This window comes from Peromyscus leucopus, chromosome 3, assembly GCF_004664715.2.
Source record: "Peromyscus leucopus breed LL Stock chromosome 3, UCI_PerLeu_2.1, whole genome shotgun sequence".
NCBI classification, from domain to species: domain Eukaryota; kingdom Metazoa; phylum Chordata; class Mammalia; order Rodentia; family Cricetidae; genus Peromyscus; species Peromyscus leucopus.
Window position 1 is genome coordinate 38386224 of NC_051065.1, and position 20905 is coordinate 38407128.

General features: G+C 38.7%; 1 protein-coding gene across 4 annotated transcripts in view; it reads left to right on the forward strand.

Moving 5' to 3' along the window:
* Fam185a (family with sequence similarity 185 member A) overlaps nt 1-20905 on the forward strand; it is a 60504-nt gene that overhangs the window by 8457 nt on the left and 31142 nt on the right. For 2 of the 4 annotated variants that reach the window (XM_037203565.1, XM_028890930.2), the window contains exons 4-7: nt 4315-4453; nt 12265-12306; nt 16556-16651; nt 20485-20619. In XM_037203565.1, coding sequence (XP_037059460.1) covers nt 4315-4453; nt 12265-12306; nt 16556-16651; nt 20485-20619 — 412 coding nt within the window. The remainder of the gene's footprint in view (nt 1-4314; nt 4454-12264; nt 12307-16555; nt 16652-20484; nt 20620-20905) is intronic. The other 2 variants (XM_037203566.1, XM_028890931.2) reach the window with 1 other exon arrangement.

Sequence of the window (20905 nt, forward strand, 5' to 3'; positions counted from 1 at the left end):
TCAAATCCATTGTAGACTCAGAGGATTAATATTAAAACTGAAAAACCACCTGAAAGTTGGCTTCTTTAGTGTTTCCACAAGGTGGCAGTGTGATACAGAGCTACTGTTCTCCAAATCCTCCACCCCCATGTTGCCTCAGATTTGTGTTACAGAAAGATGGTTTGTATTTTAAATCAGCTATTTACTGCTTCCAATTATTTATTGTGCTGTTAATAGTAATTGTGATACATAGTGTTTTAAATCTTACATGAAAAATCTAAATTTGATGGTGAAGGTTATAAGCATATCCTGTAGCATATTGCTGTCATAACTTTTATAATTATATTACATTTTATTTATTTGTGTGTGTGTACACAATGCATTGTGTGTGTCAAGATGCACATGTGGAGGAGGTCAGAGGAACACTTGTAGGAGTCGGTTCTCTCCTTCTACCATGTGGGTCTTGGTGATCACACTGAGGTTGTTGGGCTTAGCAACAGAGACTTCCACTGCCCGTTGCTGGTAAAATTAAGAAAGGTGGAGTGTAGCATTGTTTCTACTGTTGTTAATTTCCTATCACGTTTTTCTTAGAATCTGTGGGAAGCTGTTTAAAACAAATATTTAAATATATAATAAACATTTCAAATTAAACTAGGAAAGTTTTTCAAGAGCCTGTAGACTTCAGCCACTGCTCTTGGAGATGATCTTTAGTTTTTTTTCAGTCAGATTACTATCTACTTAGAGGTACAAACAGGCAAATCGAACAACTTTTCAGTTCCTTCACATTCAACCTTGCATTAATGGATAATACAATAAGATTACAAGTTCTTGGGGGTATGGTGCATGTAGGCTTGGAGGTCAGTGGTCAACACAGGGTGTCTTTCTCAATTGCTTGTCACCTTGTTTTTTGAGCCAGTGCTTCTCACTGAACTTGGAGCTCGTGGATGTTGGCTAGGCTGGCCAGTCAATAAGCTCCAGGGATCTGCCTGTCTTCACCGTCCCAGAACTGGAGTTATAAACTTGTGGCACTAGGTCTTCACATGGGTGCTGGGGATCCCAGCTCGGAGCCCATGCTTGACTGGCAAGCATTGTACTAATGAACTATATCCCCAGCCCCAGGATCATATGCTTTCAATCAGATATGAGTATCAGAAATTTAAATCATGCTATTTTGAATAAATTGACCACATTAGTTTTTAATTTGTTCCAAATGACACATGGGTAATCAATCAAACATTTCTTTACTCCTACTTCCTGTTAAACTTTTCTTTCCTGAGTTTTGTGATGTGCTAAAGACTCAGTATAGAATTTTTTCTAATTTTCCTGCATAGTATTAACTTTTAAAACATTTGAAAGTTTATTTAAAAACATAAAAATATACTTACTGGGTAAGAGCACATGTTGAGAATTAAATTTCCTGGCTCAGCCACTTACTAATTTTTGTGACTTCAGACAAGTTACATAACATTTGTGTGTCTCAATTTTCTGAAAAACGGGGTCATTAGTAATGGACCTATCTCAGAACGTTCACAGGAAGATTCAGGCATCAGTACAAGTAAAGTGCTTAAAATGGGCTCTCGCGTGAGGCTGACTCTGACACAGGACTTGCTCACAGCGAGGGTGAAGGAAAAAGAACCACAGAAGAGATCACGGCACCTTACTTCCCTGAGCCTGCGTCTCCTTGTTCACTTAACAAGATAATGGAAGTAAAAAGACATCATGAACAGTAGCAATGTCAGCTGTGGCTGTTCTAAATGATACTGTGAATTTCAGAATCAGCCTCTATAACTTCACAAGAACATCGACATCCCAGGATGATTGATGACACAGTTGTCACTTTCCTTTCTGTCTGGACTACAGAGTCACAGTACTTCCTGAAGACTTGATTTTTGTTACTTGTAAACATTGTATTATAATAAAGTAGCCAAGTGTAGGGAAAAATCCCTCCTTATATTAAAATTAATTTCAGCGATACCTCTCTCAGGAAGGTATTTATCTTCTGATCTACCTTTTGTCCTCTCTTTAAATAATTTCTGTTAAAAATCAGAGTATACAGTTTAATCTAGAGAGTCTACATGTGACACTTTTATCTAGTAATATTACTGACTAAAAATAAGATTTTGTCAATATTTTGTCAACTGAGCTAACCCAAATTTAATTTTTTGAGTTATTATCTGACATTGTTCAGGTGATATCGTTTAGGTTATGTAGCCCTTGGAGAATTTAGAATTTCTGAGAACTTGCATGAATGATTGGCAGTTATACTGTGTTGGTGATGTGTGCTGGGATTTTACTTGCTTTCATTTGCTTTGGTAGTGCAGGGTGTTTTCTGGCTTCTTAGGGATGTATTTAGTTTTTAACGAACAGTACAGATCCTTGGCCTTTTCCAGATACTCATAAAGAGTGTAGAAACCCAGCTTTATTTCACATGGTGATGGGCAGTATCTCGGTAGAAGTGCTCCTTAGCTAGTTCAAGATGTTTCAAATGTTCCATTAAATGTCCCTCTTTTGGTGTGAAACAGCCCCATTCCCTGTTGAAAGGCTGGAATATTCCATTTTGTTGCTTGTTTTATGGAAATTCTTGGAGAGTGTGAAACCATGAACACTAAGCAAGTTTTCATGAGTAGAGTTTGTAGGTAAAGACTTTCTTGTCAGGAGTTCTATGCCTTTATTGTAAGCCTGTGGAAGATAAAACATTTATGTTCTGGTAAATCCCTTTATAAGTAAAGTACTTGCATTTTTATATTTTTGTTTGTTTGTTTTTTGATTTGTTGAAACTAGATTTAAAGTAAAAGTTTCTGTTAGTCTGTAATCAACTGAAGATAAACAAGTAGTTAAAAATCAGTGTTATCATATACTTTCTAAAAAGTACAGGAAGTTATGTACTTTGAATCCAGAGGGGAAGTAGTTTTACCTCTGCCCCACAAGACCACTGAGTACTTTTTTATACTGTTGTCTATAGTAGTTTGTTCTTGAAACTCAGTCTTGTTTGGTGACATTTGTTAACATTTGTAACAGTTTTTGGAAAACTTGTGAGGAGGGTGATGCTGATAACAGTGTACTACTTGAAATTGTTTGGGGGCAGAATTGTGGCAAGCCATCCTAGTAATTGAGTGTGTAGTGCCAACATTTTCATATTAACACACATTCGTTCATAACATGTTAGAGATGGTGTGAATTCTTAACTGTCTTTGTTTTACAGGGTGAACAATATTTGAAACACAAATACATACTGAATTTTGTTAGGGAAATTTAAGGATGAGTAAGAATTCCTTTCATTTTGTTCACTGGAAAGCTACCTTATTAACTGTAAAGTGGAAAAGTTTTAGAAGGTTATAGTTACTACATCAACATATGATAAAAATCATGTAGCTCAGCAGCATCAAAGCATGTGAAACTCAAAACGCATTAATGAATTCAATATAGAAATGACAATACATTGATTATTTAATCAGATAAAAGATACATACAAAACATCTTCTGTAACAAGCATCATACTCCCTGCTGAGATGTAGTACACTTCCCCTCTGAGAAAAACAGGAAGATAAGGTAGACTGCTCTTCATCTAGTTGCCACTATTCATTGTTGAATTGGAAAATGGATCCAGATATAAGAAAAAGAATGAAAAAGCACAGAGAATGTGATTAGTATGACTATATAATAGAAGGGAAGAAATAGAGTGATCATTTGGAAATAATATAATTATACATGTGGAATTTTTTTCTAATGCAAATAAATTATTGGAATTAGTGAGTTTATTGTGGTTGCTAGATTAAGTTCAAATATAAAAGTCAAGATAACATGAACTTTTAAGAGATACATTGTGTAATAGCACTTTAAAAATAACTAGTAGGAATAAACTAATAAGATAAATTCTACAAAGAAAGCATAAAATGTTAAGAGAAACTAAAGAAGGCATAAATAAATGGAGGAATCTGGTGTTGGCTCTCTTTCACATTCTGCAGAGAATGCATGTTGCCCACAGTCTTGGCAGCTAGAGCTAGGGAGTCAGTTGTCAAGCTGATTGTGTATGTCTTATGGAGTTGGTCATCATTCTATCATTCTAGATAAGCAGTTCTCAACCTTCCTAATGCCTTCAATACAGATCCTCATGTTATGGTGACCCCCAATCATAAAATTATTTCATTGCTACTTCATAACTGTGATTTTGCTACTGTTATAAATCATAATGTAAATATCTGATATGCAGGTTATCTGATAGGCGACCCCCTGGGGGTCGTAACTCACAGATCAAGAACCACTATTCTAGATGGACTGTTTTGGTTGTTTACAGTTTATTTTATAATGAACTGATTACAGTCTCTCTTTTACTAGACTGTGACCGTAGATAAACTTCAGGGAAGTTGTGTAAATATATCTACAGAGGATGGTTTGCTGAAAGTCAAGTATCTTTATACAGAATCTTCATTGTTGTCTTCTGCTGCTGGGGATATTGCATTAGGAAATGTTCATGGTAAGCTGACAAAGACCTAGTGTATCTCAGACATTTCCACATAACATAAATTAAAGAGATGACTGTCACAGGAAGGGTCAGGGAAGTGGCCTTCTAGATAACTTAACTACAAACTAGCTATCTTTTTAAAATCTGTGAAAATAAACTTACAAGCTAACTTAATTTTATTTTGACAAGAATTTGAAAATTATGCTGTTATATCTGAAGCTAATATAGTTCTGATTTTTTAAAAAGATTTTTATTATTTTACAATGTGTGTGTGTGTGTGTGTGTGTATGCATGTGTGTGCAGCATGTGCATGCCATCTTTCCAGTCCCAGTAGTTGTGGTATTTAAATATATTTTTATAAGAAGAAACAATATCCAAGAGATGAAATAAAAGCAGTATTAATAAAGATGGGATTCTTAGTGGTAACCTTTCATGATAGGAGAGGTAACAGTTAAGTGAATTAAACGTTTGAGTAGATCAAATTATAGAAACTCTCTGACACTAATTTTGGGTACAATGCATTAATGTATATTTGTACTGGCAGAGGTCCTCTTAGCAGTGTGCTATTTCAGTTATCTTTTAAGTGTCTTCTTGTGATGTCCTAAATGTATATCTACAGAGAGCAGCGTTACTTAGTTAACGTTTGTATTATGGAAAGAAAAAGAGAGAACATAAAGGTGAGATAGTATGACCAAAGACCTGTTGGTGGTCAGTGTCATTCTGCCTCTTACATTTCCACCGAGCAGATGATTCAAATCCAGGTGTATTCTCTGAAATACACATGAGTAGTATTAAGACCTACTTAGTCCTTGAAAGAAGTGCATTCAGTATGTGCACATCTGCTAAATGTCTGTTGGGCCATCTTCCAGGAAGTGTGGGCTTGAACATTTTCCCATAGATGGTCCACTCATTTCATGTCTTAGTAAGGCTGAATATTGGTGTCTATACATTTTGCAGCACTCCCACATTTTAGTAGTGAGCACAAATTAAGTTGTATTAGAATTGGCTAGTGCTAGTCATGCTAACCATGCTAGCCATGCTAGCCATGCTAGCAAGTAACAAATCGGCAGGTGGTCTTCTGTTAGAGAAAAAGTGCTTAGGTGATTAGAATAACCTTTGTACCTTAGTTTATTGACTAAGCTCAACAATCCCTACACTGATTACATTACTAAAATAAAGCAGAGCTATATCCAAATAAAACAAATGGTTTTCTTACCGTTTTTGTTGTTGTTCAGTGTGCATTTAGTTCTAGGTAGTAGTAATGCAGTAGTGAAATAGTAATAACTTATAATTTCATATTTTAAATTGCTTCTAATAAGGATTGCATTTCTATGATCATAATTAAGGCATTATACCTAATGCACCAAGTAGGTTTCAATGTAAAACAGTCCTTACCAAGTCATATATTGATTGACAAACACTACAGGAAAAACAGTGTGACTGAAATAAATATTGATAGGGACAAGAGTCCAGCCTTTTGTAAAGCCTTTGAATGTTATTGACTTTAATATGAAACCAAGTACGCTTCCTCACGTGGCTTAAGTATAGGTCTCTTCTGCACTGCTGTCTCTAGTAGGTTCTCCCTGAGTAGAACACTGAGAATGCAATGTGTTTACTGCAGAGACCTCTTGGGGCCTGTGCCTTGCCAAGGAAAGGAGAAGCCAGGCTGTGGTAGACCTTCTGCAGCCCCAAGTACAGCTCTGAAGCTGGCGTGGCTCTTCACCCTTGCCTCAAGTTATAGTGATGGAAGCTGGAGCTTTATTTCCTGGGCCATGAGATCCCAGCTGCTCCAGGAAGGAGTGTGATCTTGGGCCAAGATGGCTGGCTTCAGTTGAGGCAGTTTCCAAAGAAGGCTGTCAATGGAGGGCTGTCTGCCAGCAATCCTCTCAGCATCTAAGAAAATAAGCCCTTTAGGTATGACGGGGGCTCTGCATGAGGAATCATAGCCTCTGCTACACTTAAATTTATTCATTCAGCACAGTTATTGACTGACTACGGTGTGCCAGATTTCAGGGTGCCAAGAGTGCAGAACTGGGCAAGAAATGATACCTACCTTTAAAGAACACAGTTGAATGAAAGGACTTCTGTCTCACTTCCTCAGTCTTCCTCCCACCCATCTCCAGTTGTCCCTTGTCACTCAGTGTCAAAGCAACTTTCTCACAACTCCTTTTGCACTCTGTGCATCAGTCAGCAGGAGTAGGGAGGGGAAATTTGATTCAGTTGTCTCACCCTCTATTCTTTGGTCCTCGGTTTGCTTTGGTTGTTTCAGTGCAGACAAGAGAGAAGTTAGAAAGGAACCCTTACCCATCCCTTATGCTCAGTGCTTTGACTATTTTAAATCACTTAGGTAAGCCAAAGTTTTTTGCACCTCTTCTCTGTTGCCTATCCTCCAGCCTTGTTCCAAGAGCTTGTGGGAATGTGCTGTTGAAGCTTGGAGTGTGAAGGTAGTAGGATGGAGATAGAAAAGCAGGGAAGGTTCCACACCCTAGGAAGATCCTGAACATATATTTCAGTGAACCCTTTGTTTTAACCCTGTCAGCAGGTAGTTGTGTAACACAAACTATGTGTGTGTGTTTGTGTATATGTATATGTATATGTGTATATGTATATATGTAATATACACATATATACACACACATATATATATATATGTGCTATATTTAAACAAGCTAGCTTAGGATCCTATAACTTCTTTTTTTCCTTTTTTAAGTTTTTTTTTATTTTTATTTTATGTGCATTGGTGTTTTGCCATGGGTGTTGGGTCACCTGGAACTGGGGCTACAGACAGTTGTGAGCTGCCATGTAGGTGCTGGGAGTTGAACCCGGGTCCTCTGGGAGAGCAGTCAGTGCTCTTAACCACTGAGCCATCGCTCTAGCCCCCATAATTTGTTTTTATGAGAAAATATGTTGCTATTTCTGAGCATCTTTTAAATATAAATAATAAACTTTTAAATATATTCTAAGACCAGCCTGTTTGGGATTTATTTAGTGTGTCTACTTTTTTCTTATGGTTTAAACTGATTTCTCCTTCCAGTTAGAGCTGAAAAAAATCCAACATACAGTTGTTCTAAAAAGCCTTTCTATACAACTCTGAGTGAAAACTGCCTTTTTTTGAGTTCAATTAAGTATGTGTCTATTACCTCTTCCCATATGCCTCTAGACAGAGTGTTTAGAGATGTGGTCTAATTGCAGAGGTAGTGTAGATAGTCCAACATGTTCTATGGAGGGAGGAGAGAAGCATACAGAAATCTATGGACACTGGCAGTCTGTCATGTCTTTAGTTGTTATTCTCCAGGATTGTGTATATCTCTGTTCCACTGGTCATTTATGTACTCTGAGTCTTAACTACTGCTTGCTGTATCTGATGATGCAGTGACTCCAATCATGACCTCCAGTGTGCACATCTCACTACCTGGTACACATAGCCATTGAACTTTCACAGGCATCTCAAATTCGACATTTCTGACGTTTTCCCCACTCCTTCTCCAGCTTCCTGAACTCATCCATATTGTCTCCTTTATTTACAGTTGCAAGTTGTGAGGTTACCATGTACCTCACTCCCCATGCTATGAATCCATGACTTAGACTTACCTTTAATTCTCTCATCTCCTCTTTCTACTCAGTCACTATGATTCTTTAGTCTACCCCATCTTTTTCCTTCTGATTTCTGTCCTTCCTCAGATTCTGCTGCCTTTTGTTGAGGAGTAGTTCTGCCTCTTGCCTTGCCTTCTTCAAGCCCATTATCCTCATGTGGCAATAGTGGTTCATCAGAAACACACATTGAACATACTCTTCTGAAGCCCTCTAACTTACCTCCTGGGATTCTGCCATCTCTTCCAGAGTGATATGAATTCTCATTTTTTCTATTTACACATCAGAGCCTTTGATCATAATGGCCTGCCTTTTATATTCTACGTGAAATGCTTTTCCCAGCTTTTTAAGTCTCTCTCTCTCTCTCTTCTCTCTCTCTCTCTTCTCTCTCTCTCTCTCTCTCTCTCTCTCTCTCTCTCTCTCTCTCATCTTTTTATACTTAGATAAAATATTCTTCCATTATCTGTTTTTCCATTATCTATAAATTGTTGCTTAGTTATAAATCCCTCAAGAGAAAGGATCATATTTTGTTTGCAAATTCTTAGCATTTGTGGCTTGCGGTAGCAAGGGCCGTTCTTCCCATCTCTCCCTTGTACTACCCCCTCAAAACCATCCAAAGGTGTGGTGGTTTGAAAGAAAATGGCCTCCAAAGGGAGTGGTACTGTTAGGAGGTGTGGCCTTGTTGGAGCAGGTGTGGTCTTGTTGGGGGAAGTATGTCACGGTGGAGGTGGGCTTTGAGGTCTCATATATGCTCAAAATACTGCCCAGTGTCTCAGACCACTTCCTGTTGCCTGCAAGATGTAGAACTCTCAACTAGTTTTTCAGCATCATGTCTGCCTGCATGCTGCCATGTCCTGCCATGATCATAATGGACTAAACCAATGAAAATGTAAGCCACTCCAATTAAATGTTTTTCTTTATAAGAGTTGCCAAGGACATGGTGTTTCTTCACAGCAATAGAAACCTTAACTAAGACAAAAGGGCTTTAATTTGAAGGGTCTGTCTAGATCATGAACATGTATGTGCTATTTAACCATGATCATATTCTTTTGCTGAAGAAAATAGTGTTTATACCTTTTAATTGATTCATTTGTTTTCTCTAATCATACTAAAATGAAGGGTTCTGAGATGATAAAAACTGTGTGTTCTTAAATACTGGAATTGTGGAAAAGTTGTGCAACTTGAGAGTATTGGAAAACACATAGTTACCATAGGCCATATGCTTCTGACTTCATGGGGAATGAAACTATTTCACTAAATTTGACTCAAATAGTTGATTCATTTATTCTTTCAGTGATCAATATGAAATAGATGAAACTAAAATGTGGATAATTATGCTAATAATGCCCATTGTTGAGTTGCATACTTTTATGTATTCTGTTTTATTCCACAAAATAGCTAAGACAGAAGTTCATTTTGTATATTCTGATGACTTTGGAATATTTCTGTTTAAGGTAGAGATTTTCTAAATATTTTGGTGTGAATTGAAAATATTTTTGTGTCTTTTAATATATTTTAATTAATATTTAATTATATCACCTTCCACTAACTTTTCCTCCCTTCAACCCCTTATGTTCCCCCATCTCAAATTAATGGCCTACTTTTCTTTATTATTGGTGTGTGTGTGTGTGTGTGTGTGTGTGTGTGTGTGTGTGTGTACATACACATTTTTGTTGTTTGTTCATTATTGAAAACAATTTTTTTTTTTGTTTATTTTTTTTGAGACAGGGTTTCTCTGTGTACCCATGGTTGTAGACCAGGCTGGCCTCAAACTCACAGAGATCCACCTGCCTCTGCCTCCTGAGTGCTGGGATTAAAGGCGTGCGCCACCACCTATTTTTGAAATGTTCTTTATAACTATTCTTTAGTTCACAGTTTTTTGTTTCATTATGTTTTTTACTGTATAGTAGAATTCTAATATTCAAGAGGGAAGTTATTAGATACATGTCACTATAACGAGAAGTAGTTTTCATTCTATGTGGATCTTAAGCTTTTGTTTTATAGCTGTAATAATCATTTCCTCAAGGCTTCCATATCACAACCAATTTTGAAAGGATTGTATTTTCATTTAAAAATAATATTTTGCTACAGTAATTTAAGACTATTTTAAGTGTATAGGGCTCAATTTTCTTGTGTATGGGTGACTGGACTCAGTAGCTATGTGGCTATAAAACTCTTAGTTCTAGAGTAGCCTAGCTGAGTTTCTAATTTAAGATCTCTTATAGGATTATGATCATGATGTCATCCTGGGCTGTGAGCTCTTGTCAGTGTTCAGCAAGGGTAAATATGGCTCCATGCCTACTCATGACTGTTGTCAGACCAGCTCATCCTGTTAGCCAGAGGCCTGTAGCATGAATCTTAACAAGTCTTATTAATAAAATCAAACCTGAGGCCAGTTATTGGAGTGAATGCTGGAGGATTAGAGAAACAGAACAGGCCACAGCTAACCTCACCTTGCCAACTTCTCAGCTGATCCTGTTTCCTCAGACTGGAAGCCTCTGAGTCCTCATCCAAATGGATCTCAGCTGAACTGCTGCTCAAAAGCCTAAAAGCTTAACCAGCTCTAGTTCCTGGTTTTCATGCCTTATATACCTTTCTGCTTTCTGCCATCACTTCCTGGGATTAAAGGTTCACTTCCTGGGATTAAAGGCATGAGTCACCATGCCTGGCTGTTTCCAGTGTGGCTTTAAACTCACAGAGATCTGGATGGATCTCTGCCTCCCAAGTGATAGGATTAAAAGCATGTATGCCACCATTTTCTGGCCTCTATATCTAGTGGCTGTTCTGTTCTCTGACCCCAGATAAGTTTATTAAGTTACACAATATTTTGGGGAACACAATATCACCACAGAGGCCTCTTGAAAGGGCAATTGACAGTGTTACAGCTGACTTCCATGAGAATCGCAGGAGACTAGAAATATAGAATTGTAGTCTTTTTATAACCTAATCATGGAAATGACAGCCCAGCACTTTTCTCCTCCTCTCTTTGTTAAAGCAAGCTACTGAGGTCTGGCCTGCACATGATGGAAGGTCATACAAAGGCATGAATGCTAGGAGGAAGGAATAGTGGGAGCCATTTTAGAGCTGTATGCTTTTGGCTACTGTTCGCATGTGATGGTGAGACTATATTTACTGGGTTTGAAAATTGGAAGAGAGTATATAGAGCAAACCAATGAAGTAATATTTACCTAACACGTTTAACAAGATATCCAAAGCCTTGTAATATCCTAAGACATAAAAATAATTTTATGGGCTTCTCCATTTAAACCATGTTCTTATCCCTACATAATGTACCCCTTGTTCTTGGACTCACATGAAGTGTAGTGGAATGTTAGACCTTTACAACTATTTTTGCCATCACGCATGTCTGAGTATTGGGCAAATGAATCGTGTCTTTCTTTTTACTTTTTCCAGAAGTTGGCATACTATTATTTACAAAATATATGAAATAATTTTGAATTAAAATTGAATTGACTAATTTTGAATTCAAGTTATTCCTTGTTTTCTGTAGTTTTAGATGATATTAGAAGAGATGATGTTATTGTATACATTTTGGGGCGAGAAGCTCTGAATTTCTGACTCTAGGAGTACTTGTACCCACAGACACACATGTGAATAACAGTCCTGTTTTTAAACTAAGGGGCTGAGAAGAACAGATGCAACACCCTATTGTAATTCTGGAAATAGATTCTCATTGCATGGTGGAAAGCTTTTAAGCTTTTTTCTTTGTTAGTTATACATGTGTGTATTCATTATTTTATTGTTATCCTAAACCACTTTAACACTTGGCTCAGAAACTACTTTAATCCAACAGATGTGGCAACTGGCCTGGAAAAAAAAAGACATTTCCGTGAAACATTTGTGTTCCTTGGCTAAAACTTGGTTTTGTGTGGTCTAATTAATGACCTGATGCTGATGTTTTAGGTTGAAAATGCTTGGGAGTACGTTTGTCAGGGTGTCATTTCCTTTTCTCCGTGTATAAGTATGGTTGTTTTGTAACTATTCTATAAACCTTCGGTGTGGGGAGAGGTGGAGGTTATAGGCCCACAGACATTTGTTTCAGAACTGCAAAGAAACCTGTGACTGGATCTCTGATAGTGACAGAAATGACCGCAACAGTAGTAGTACTAAATGACATTGTGGATATGTAGCCTGTGCATTAGGATTCTTACTAACAGTTCCTTCCACATCATCCCTAGTAATTTCAAACTCTGATTTTCTCTCTTTTGCAGGAAATATCATATTACAAAGCAAGATGGGTAACATTACAGTGGGTATGTGTCAAGATGCTGGTTGGTAATGGCTTACAACATCTATAGTTGTGATGCTTTATTAAAATCTATAGTTTGTCTCTCAAACCTCACTTAGGTCATGTGTAGACAGGCCAGTATGAATGTGTCTGCTCAAAGAAAATGCCCTGGATCTAGTATTAAGAAAGAAAATCATATAAATTTTCTCAAGTTCTTTAAATAGCTACATTAACTCTTTGAAAGAAAGGATTACTCTGTGTGTGTGTTTGTGTGTATGAATTGTTTCCAACACTGTTATTATTTGAAGTCAACTATTAGTACGCCAATACCTTTTCCATTTGTGTTTATGAGTGTCTGCTATACGTCAGGAATTCTTTTACTATTAAAGAGAGTATATTAGTCAACAAGGCTACTCATTTTGTCTAGGAGCTGTCCCCTGAGTACCAGGAAGAAAAAGAACAGACATGTAAATAACAAAAGGTGGTTTCAGATCACCATAAGTGCAATGAGGAAATAGGATGATAGCATAGAGATTGCTTATGGAAAAGAGAGTGATTGCAGTTAGGCCATCAGGGAAGAAGAGGGACATTTTAATTGAGGTTACCATAATAACAACTAAAAGGCTTATAAAATCATGCGTACAGAACTCCCACACAGAGGAATGGCAAGAACAAGCCTTAGAAAGGGAAACGGTTTACTATTCTTGAGGATATAGTGGGAGTGATGAGAGATGAGGTGGAACTAGATCTTAGAACCTTGTGTGTGTTGCTTACATCACAAGAAGGTTCAGATGGTGGATAGCATATGTTCAAGTTCAAGACAAGACCATCCCACAGTTAAAATGAGTGAGCAGGAGAAAGCAGGGCCAGCGTGCTGGTGGTGGGATGCCAGTGGTGGCAGATTGCTTGTCCACCTCTGCTTTGTCTCCTCCCTGTTACCTCTTCAAGGCGTTACCAAAACTGTGTTTCATCTTTTAAAAATTGAACGGAGTTTGCCTCCCACATCTCCTAGAGACCTGTTTACCCCTTTCTTACTTATGGAGTATCTAGAGGGGACCTTGTTGTTCAAATCTTAGCTGGTCTTTTAATAAAAAACCCAGAGCCAGGTATTAGGGTTAAGCTGAACGATCAGAGAAGCAGAGCAAGCCACAGCCAACCTCACCTCACCAACTCCTCAGCTGATCCTGTTTCCTCAGACTGAAAGCTTCTTGAGTCCTCACCTGAAAGGGTCTCAGCTGAACTGCTGCTCAGTTCCTGTTTCCTCAGGCCTATATACCTTTCTCCGCCCAGCCATGTCACTTCTGGGATTAAAGGTGTGTGTGCTTCCCAGTACTGGGATTAAAGGCATGTGCCACCACTGCCTGGCTCTGTTTTCCAGCATATCCTTGAACTCACAGAGATCTAGATGGATCCCTGCTTCCCAAGTGATAGGACTAAGTGTATGTGCCACCAGAGTCTGGACTCTATGTCTAATCCAGTGGCTGGCTCTGTCCTCTGATCCTCAGGCAAGTTTATTAGGGTACACAATATTTCACCACAGGACCTCTTAAAATTCTACCTTTTCAAACTCTTATGTCCTGTGTATAAAAGCTGCCTGCTCTTGTACTTTATATAGCTTTAAGAGCATATGAATCAGTCAGAAAACAACTTACTCCTCCTTTATAACTTAAAAGTTGAAATTTAAAAATATTAAAAACTTGCTTTGAACATGCTTATCCAATTTTGAGGAAGTTTTCCATTTATCTAAAAGAAAACAACACATTTAAAATGTTAGTTTTTCAAGCTTAGTTGTTTCCTCCTGTCAACAAAACACGTTATAAATACATGTGTCTTTGCTTGAGTATGGTGTTAAACTGCTAGTTGACATCAGTATTTCTCTTTTGAGTAATTAAAAATAAGACAACTCTATGGTCTCTGTCAGACAACCGGATCTTGGTCCAGAATTCTAACAACAGATAATTCTATGTGAGAGTCTACGTATCTGCCTGTCTGCTCTATATTTTCTGTTCTCTTGCCTACTCTCTTAAGACATCTCCAAGAGCTATAGAACTTCTTCACATAACCTTTAAAGTATGGAATTCTTGTGGATAAAGCCTTCATTTTACTCTTGGTGATTAATTTTCATTTCAGTAATTTGTATTATAGAAAGTTTGTTTTGCTGCATAACTTTTTAAAATGCAAACTATCAGGTTTTTTTGAGTTTCATACATGAGTACTTGTATTTACATCATTCCTACCCCATTCTCTTACCCTAAGAACTCCTCCAGTGCCCCCCTCAAATTCATGACTTCCTCCTCTTTATTTTACACACCACCACACACATATATATGTATGTATAAATACAGCCTGCTGAGTGCACTTGGGTGTGTGTGTGTGTGTGTATGCATGTTTAGGTTTGACTGGGATCAGACAGCTGACTATGGACTCATTCCTGCAGAAGATTTATTGCCCTGTCAGCAGCCATTTATTGCCTACATGTAGGGGTGGGACCCTGTGAGATTTGCCCACCCACATTGGAACATCAGCTGGTGTTGTTATTGTGCAGGTCTTACATAAGCAAACTTAGGTTTGAGATTTCATGTTTGCTACATAGGTTTTAAATATCACATGTCTTCTCTTTATAAAACTCATCTTGAGTCTTTTGACAGCTTTAGAAATGAGACATTAACAAAGCTCAAGACTGATAACGTTCAAACTTTGTAACTTCTCATTATTTCCCCATGGTGAAGGGAATGAAAGCATTGTTTGTAGATCACCTAATATTCTTGTAGAGTCCCTCTTCACCAGAGAAAGAAAGTCAAACAAGTTTTCAAACACTTTGTTCCAGCCGGGATGATACATGTACACGTTAGGTAGCCTACATGTTTGTTGTTACCATAATACATTTTTACATGGCTTCTTTTAAGGTTAATAAGAGGTTTTTAGTGAAGTTTCTCTTGGTACTCACCTAGCAATGATGTAGCCAGTCTCTGTCTCTTATCATTTACCTAATGTCTTCATTTACTTACATTGGTATTTACTTTGACACTTGAAAACTAATAATTGGAGTCTGATAAAGGACATTTTGGTATTGATTGGAGACAAATTATTCTAAATAATCTTTGTGCCAGATCTTGAATAATTCACTTCAAAGTCTGATTGAAGTTATTTAAAAATTTTAAGGAAAAATTTTTGCCTTTGTTGATAATATATTTTCTCTCCATATTTTATAAAACATTATTTCTCACATAATTTTCACCACAATTCCTAGTTTGCTTCTCAATTAAAGTAGTAAATGCTCTTGATAAGTTATACTTTTAAGAGAGGCTCCTGAAAAGAATGTGCTCTGGCCTTCTCAGTACAGTCAGGCTGAATATTACCTTAAAGTTTTGGTGGCGATGGCGGTAGGGAAGACGACCCTTTGCACTGATACTTCAAGTCATTCTCCAGTTTCCTTGTCTCTGACTTTGTTTCCCCTTGACCTAAAACTGTTGTTTTACTGAAAACAGGAGTCATTGACAACATCGGAAGTTTGAATCCGTGTAAGGACTAACTTAGTTATGACTTCCATATCCTGACTTGAAGATACTGATTCAAATCAGGAACTTGTAAAGAAATATTAGATGAAAACAGAAAACAGCCTTCCTTCCCTCTTCCTGTGATGGCTCCACACCCTTGCTGCCCTCCAAGAAGTGCAGTAAAACCTCATGCAGACAACTTGTTACTCTTACTACAGCAGGTTTGCGGAAATAAAAGAATGTGAAATGTCTTGATTTCTCACTAACTTTGCTCCTGTTTATAGAGACTGAACACAGGATAAATGTCTTTTTGGCTAATCCTGGAAGTTTTATTAAATTTGCCAATTTGAGAATAAACGAAATACTTAAGTGATGCTTTCTGGTCTTGGCATTGGCTGCCAGTTGTTACATGTCATCCTTCCTACAATCAGGTTTTAAGAGATGAGCTCTGGGTCAGGAGAGATGGCTCAGTGGTTAAGAGCATTGGCTGCTCTTCCAGGACCTGGGTTTGATTCCTAGCACCCATGTGGTGGCTTACAACTGTCTGTAACTCCAATTCAGGGGACCCAGTACCCTCTTCTGGCTTCTGTGGGTACCCAGCATGCAAATACTTGTTTACATTTTGATAAAAATAATGATATAGTTCTGAGGAAAATACAGAACTTCGCAAGGTTTATAGATTCTTACCCATATGTCAAAGCAGGGCCTTTTATTTCAAGTTTATAATTCCATTTATTCCATTAAGAATAATCATGGGTACAATTTTCTATCTCCCAGATTCGTCCTCTGGATGTCTAAAAGCCTCAAGCCATCAGGGTGCCATAGATGTTTATGTCAGCCAACTCGGGGAAGTGGCACTGACATCACAGGAAGGTGAGCCACTGTCACCACGTGATGTGTCCTGGGAGGAGAGAATGACGACGGACTGTTTGGGGAACAGGTGGTCGGATTATCTGCAGTGACTTCAAGAAATTTTCTTCTATTAGATCCTAATGTAAACACTGGTTATTGAGCTCTCTAAGCCAATCAGAAATCTTTATGTTTAGAACAGCTGGCCATGAAGACAAACTTTCTTTTTGTAGGACAAAGAATTGTTGTGTTATATTTTGACTGATACTGTAGAATTTCTAATGTTCTGTGTGGATTTTTCAGTTTTGTCATGTAGGAAATAGAATATTCTTTGTAGGGGAAAGAATCTCTAAATTAAGGCTTTCTTGCCAGCCTGTGGAGACCCTCCTGCTGTCACTGTAGAACAGTAGTCTTCAAGTGTGGTCCTCAAGTGTTCCCATAAAGGTCCGCAAAGCAGACTTCTGATGTACTTGTCTATATAATTCCCCATCAGGTAACTTAGTTTGAGTTCACATATTTTATTTAAAAATGTACACTTGTTATTCACTGGAAAGCTGAATAGAGTTGTATGCATCTAAATAGTCATCTTAAATATACTTTTTATTCCTCTAAAATCTAACTCTCTCTTTAGGCATGCACATGTGCATGGTAACAAGTGACAGCATAGCTTAGCAATGTGGACTGAAGTACCGAACATTAGGAACTATACTTCTGTATAAAAGACTTAGAAAGATTAAAAACAATAGAGAACCTTTTCCATATTGGCTAGGATGGGACTGTGTATTACAAGGATGATATTTCCTCTCAGAAATTAGTTCCTGCTATTGTTCATTTCTATGTCACGTAACAGGCCTCTGTCCAATCAGGGTTCTTTACCAGCATCAGTGGAGAGCTGCTGAGCACAGGGTAGAACTGAAACCGCTGCTGACACAGGCAGAATTTCTCAGGAGTCTGGCTCGTTGTCTTTCAAATAGGATATGATCTTTGTCTTAGTCAGGGTTTCTACTGCTGCAACCAAACACCATGACCAAAAACCAAGTTGGGGAGGAAAGGGTTTATTAGGCTTACACTTCCACATTGCTGTTCATTACTGAAGGAAGTCAGAACAGGAACTCACATAGGGCAGGATCCTGGAGACAGGAGCTGATGCAGAGGCCATGGAGAGGAGCTGCTTTATTGGCTTGCTTCCCATGGCTTGCTCAGCCCACCTTATAGAACCCAGGACCACCAGCCAGGGATGGCCTCATCCACCATGGGCTGGGCCCTTCTCCACTGATCACTAAATGAGAAAATGCTGGATCCTATGGATTTTCTCAACTGAAGCTCCTCTCTCTAGTAACTCTAGCTGGTGTCAAGTTGACACACAAAACCAGCCCATACAATCTTGTCCTCAAAAAATTGCTAACTTTGTCTCAGTTACTTTTCTGTTGCTGTGGTAAAATACTCTGACGAAGGCAACTGATTAAAGCAGCCATTTATTTGGGGCTCACAGTTGGACAGGGCCAGAGTCCATGATCATCACGGTGGAGAGCATGGCAGCAGGTGGGAGACCTGGCCCTGCAGCAGCTGGGGCTTCACATCTTGATCATGAGCAGAGAGGGGCTACCTGGGAAAGGTGTGGGCTTCTGAAGCCTCACAGCCTGCCTGCAGTGACACACCTCCTCAACAAGGCACACCTCCTAATCCTTCCCACAGTTCCACCAGCTGGGGACCAGGTACTCAAACTTAGGGCCCCATATACAGGGCATTCTCAGTTAAAGTCTTAGCCATATAATTTTACTCTCTTATGAAGACCCAAGAGGGAAACTGTTAACCGTGAATGTAACTAGTAGCAGAATAAAAAAAAAAAGCAGTTTTGAATAAACAGCTCTTCTGTGAAAGATTTTTCTTGCATTGTGCAGTAGATAAAAAATCAAAACAAACTGCTTTTTTTAAACTTTGAAGTTTATCACTCTTCACTCAAAATATTTTTTTTAGTATTAATTATAGCATTGTTCCAACAACATATTGAAAGAGCATTTCAATATGAAATATTGAAATGAGATATTGCAACACTTGATTAGGATTGTAATTTTGTGTTTTCCTACTGTAACCATGTTCCTGGCAGCTTGGAGATAACTAGAAACAGCAGCCTCTATCTCATCTTCAGGGTTCATTTGCTCAGTGTTGGTTAAGGACCTTGGCGATCTGTTCCAGCTTTGCTGTCTACTGTCTTGCTGTGGCTTCAGGGCCAGCTACTTGAGTGTCTGAGGTCTGCACCATTTGCCATGGGGTCTGAGGACACATGTTAGAATGCTTATTTATTGTCCTTGTGAGAGTGAACATGATGGATGACCTTATTTATCCCTTCAGAAAGTCTGTGTTTGAGCTTGGGAGTCAGCTTTGCCTGTGAGTACTGAGATTTCCACTGCACATGTCCTAAAGAAGATGAATAACCCTCACATAGTATGCTTTCAGTTTGTGGCATTATTAGAATTAATTCACTTCTGAATTTTTTGAGAGAATAGTGTCGGCTGGTGATGATACAGAAGTTTATCTACCTGGCTCTCTTCTTTGTATGAATGAGAGTTCGTAAATCTTGTGTGTGTGGTGTGTGTGCACACATGTGTGAATGGAGGCCAGAGGAGGATGTTGGTTGTCTGCCCTGTTGCTCTCCACCCTTTGAGACATGGTCTTTCACTGAACGTAAAGCTAAGCTAGCAGCCAGTGAGATTTCTCAGCAGTCCTGCCTCCCACCCTTTCCCCCAACAGTGGGTTACAGCACACATGGGCATGCCCAGCTTAATAAATGAGTTCTGGGATTTGAACTCAAGTCCTCATGCTGTTCAGAAAGGAGTCTTACCCATTGAGCCATCTCTTCAGCCCCAGGAAATCCATCTTAACCCAAACTTCCTGCTGCCATAAGTGCAAAGCTGGTATCAGTTCAGCAGACTGGAGGGAAACTGTGAGCCTGATGTAAGTGGGTTCTAGAAGGAAGGCGCAGAGTGTCTGCCATCCTGTCTTTGTTCCAGAGGTGAGCTGATACTGTATGGCAGAAGGCTCTAGATTTGATGAGAACAGAAGGAAGCTGGTGAAATAGGAGTGTGCTGGTGAACTTGCACTGAGATTGTCTTGACAGGGATTTCACAACTGATGGAGTACTTTTTCTGACTTATTCCTTTAGAATCTTAAAATCGTCCTTTAGGACAGCGAGCAGACTACACTAAAATAAAGCTGAGTGTGTTTGGCCATCAGTACTTAAACATCTGACTCTAAAGGAACATTAGTCACTGGAATCCAAACCTTGTTTTTTCTCCTTACACTCCAGGCACAACTGAGCATACAGGACCTTGTGGTTGATACGGCATAGTGCCCAGTGAGGACATGGTCCTGCTGGGCAAGGAGGTCGTGGTGTGTGAAACACCAGTGACTGGAAGCACAGGCCTCACATTGCACTAAACCCACATTCTGACAGCAGCTGTAGTGGGAACCTGAACAAACCCTCCACTCTAAAGTTGGAGTGATAATGGTACTTCCTGAAGTTGAGATGGTGGTGATTGGCTGGCTCTTGGCAAATGCTCACTGACAGCATATCCTATTTGTACTACGTGTGTGGTAAATTACTACTCCTTTTTGGTATGGATGAGTGGGTAGGGATGTTAGCAAAAGAAGAGCCAGTAGTTCATAATGTTCTGGTGTCCAAACTCTTGACAGAGTTATGGTGAATGTTTTCAGAGGATACTTTGCCTGGGAGAAAGAAAATCCACTGTTGTTTAAATCAATATGCTGAGGAGGGAAAACAGTAGAGCAGGAGCAATATTTTCAATTAAATTTATAATTTGATTTATTTGTATTGTTTTACTCTAAATTTACCACAGGCTCTATTACTGTCAAGGCCCCATCTTCTCTACGAGCTTATTTACAGTTGTCAGGGAGAGAGGTGATTGTGGACGAAGAAGCTCATGTTGAGGAAGTGGCCAAAGATCAGAAAGGTGGCGGTGTGACGGTCACAGGTAAGGAGACTTGTGATCGTGGATGGGTGGTCCTGGTAAGTGGCAGTGTTAACTGCAGTTTCGTCCTTTTCTGTTCTCGCTCTGCAGTGTTTGACATTGTTCTCCCGGTGATTGTCAATAACATACCGCAAACACTGTGTTAAAAGACCTCCTTCAATCATTTAGGGTCACTCAGTACTTCTGTCCTTATATAAAATGCACTTAAATCCTTTTCCTGGGGGAAAAGTCTAATTCTTGAACTTGAAAATTAGCATGTATTATTACACAAGCCTTAAATTTACTGCAT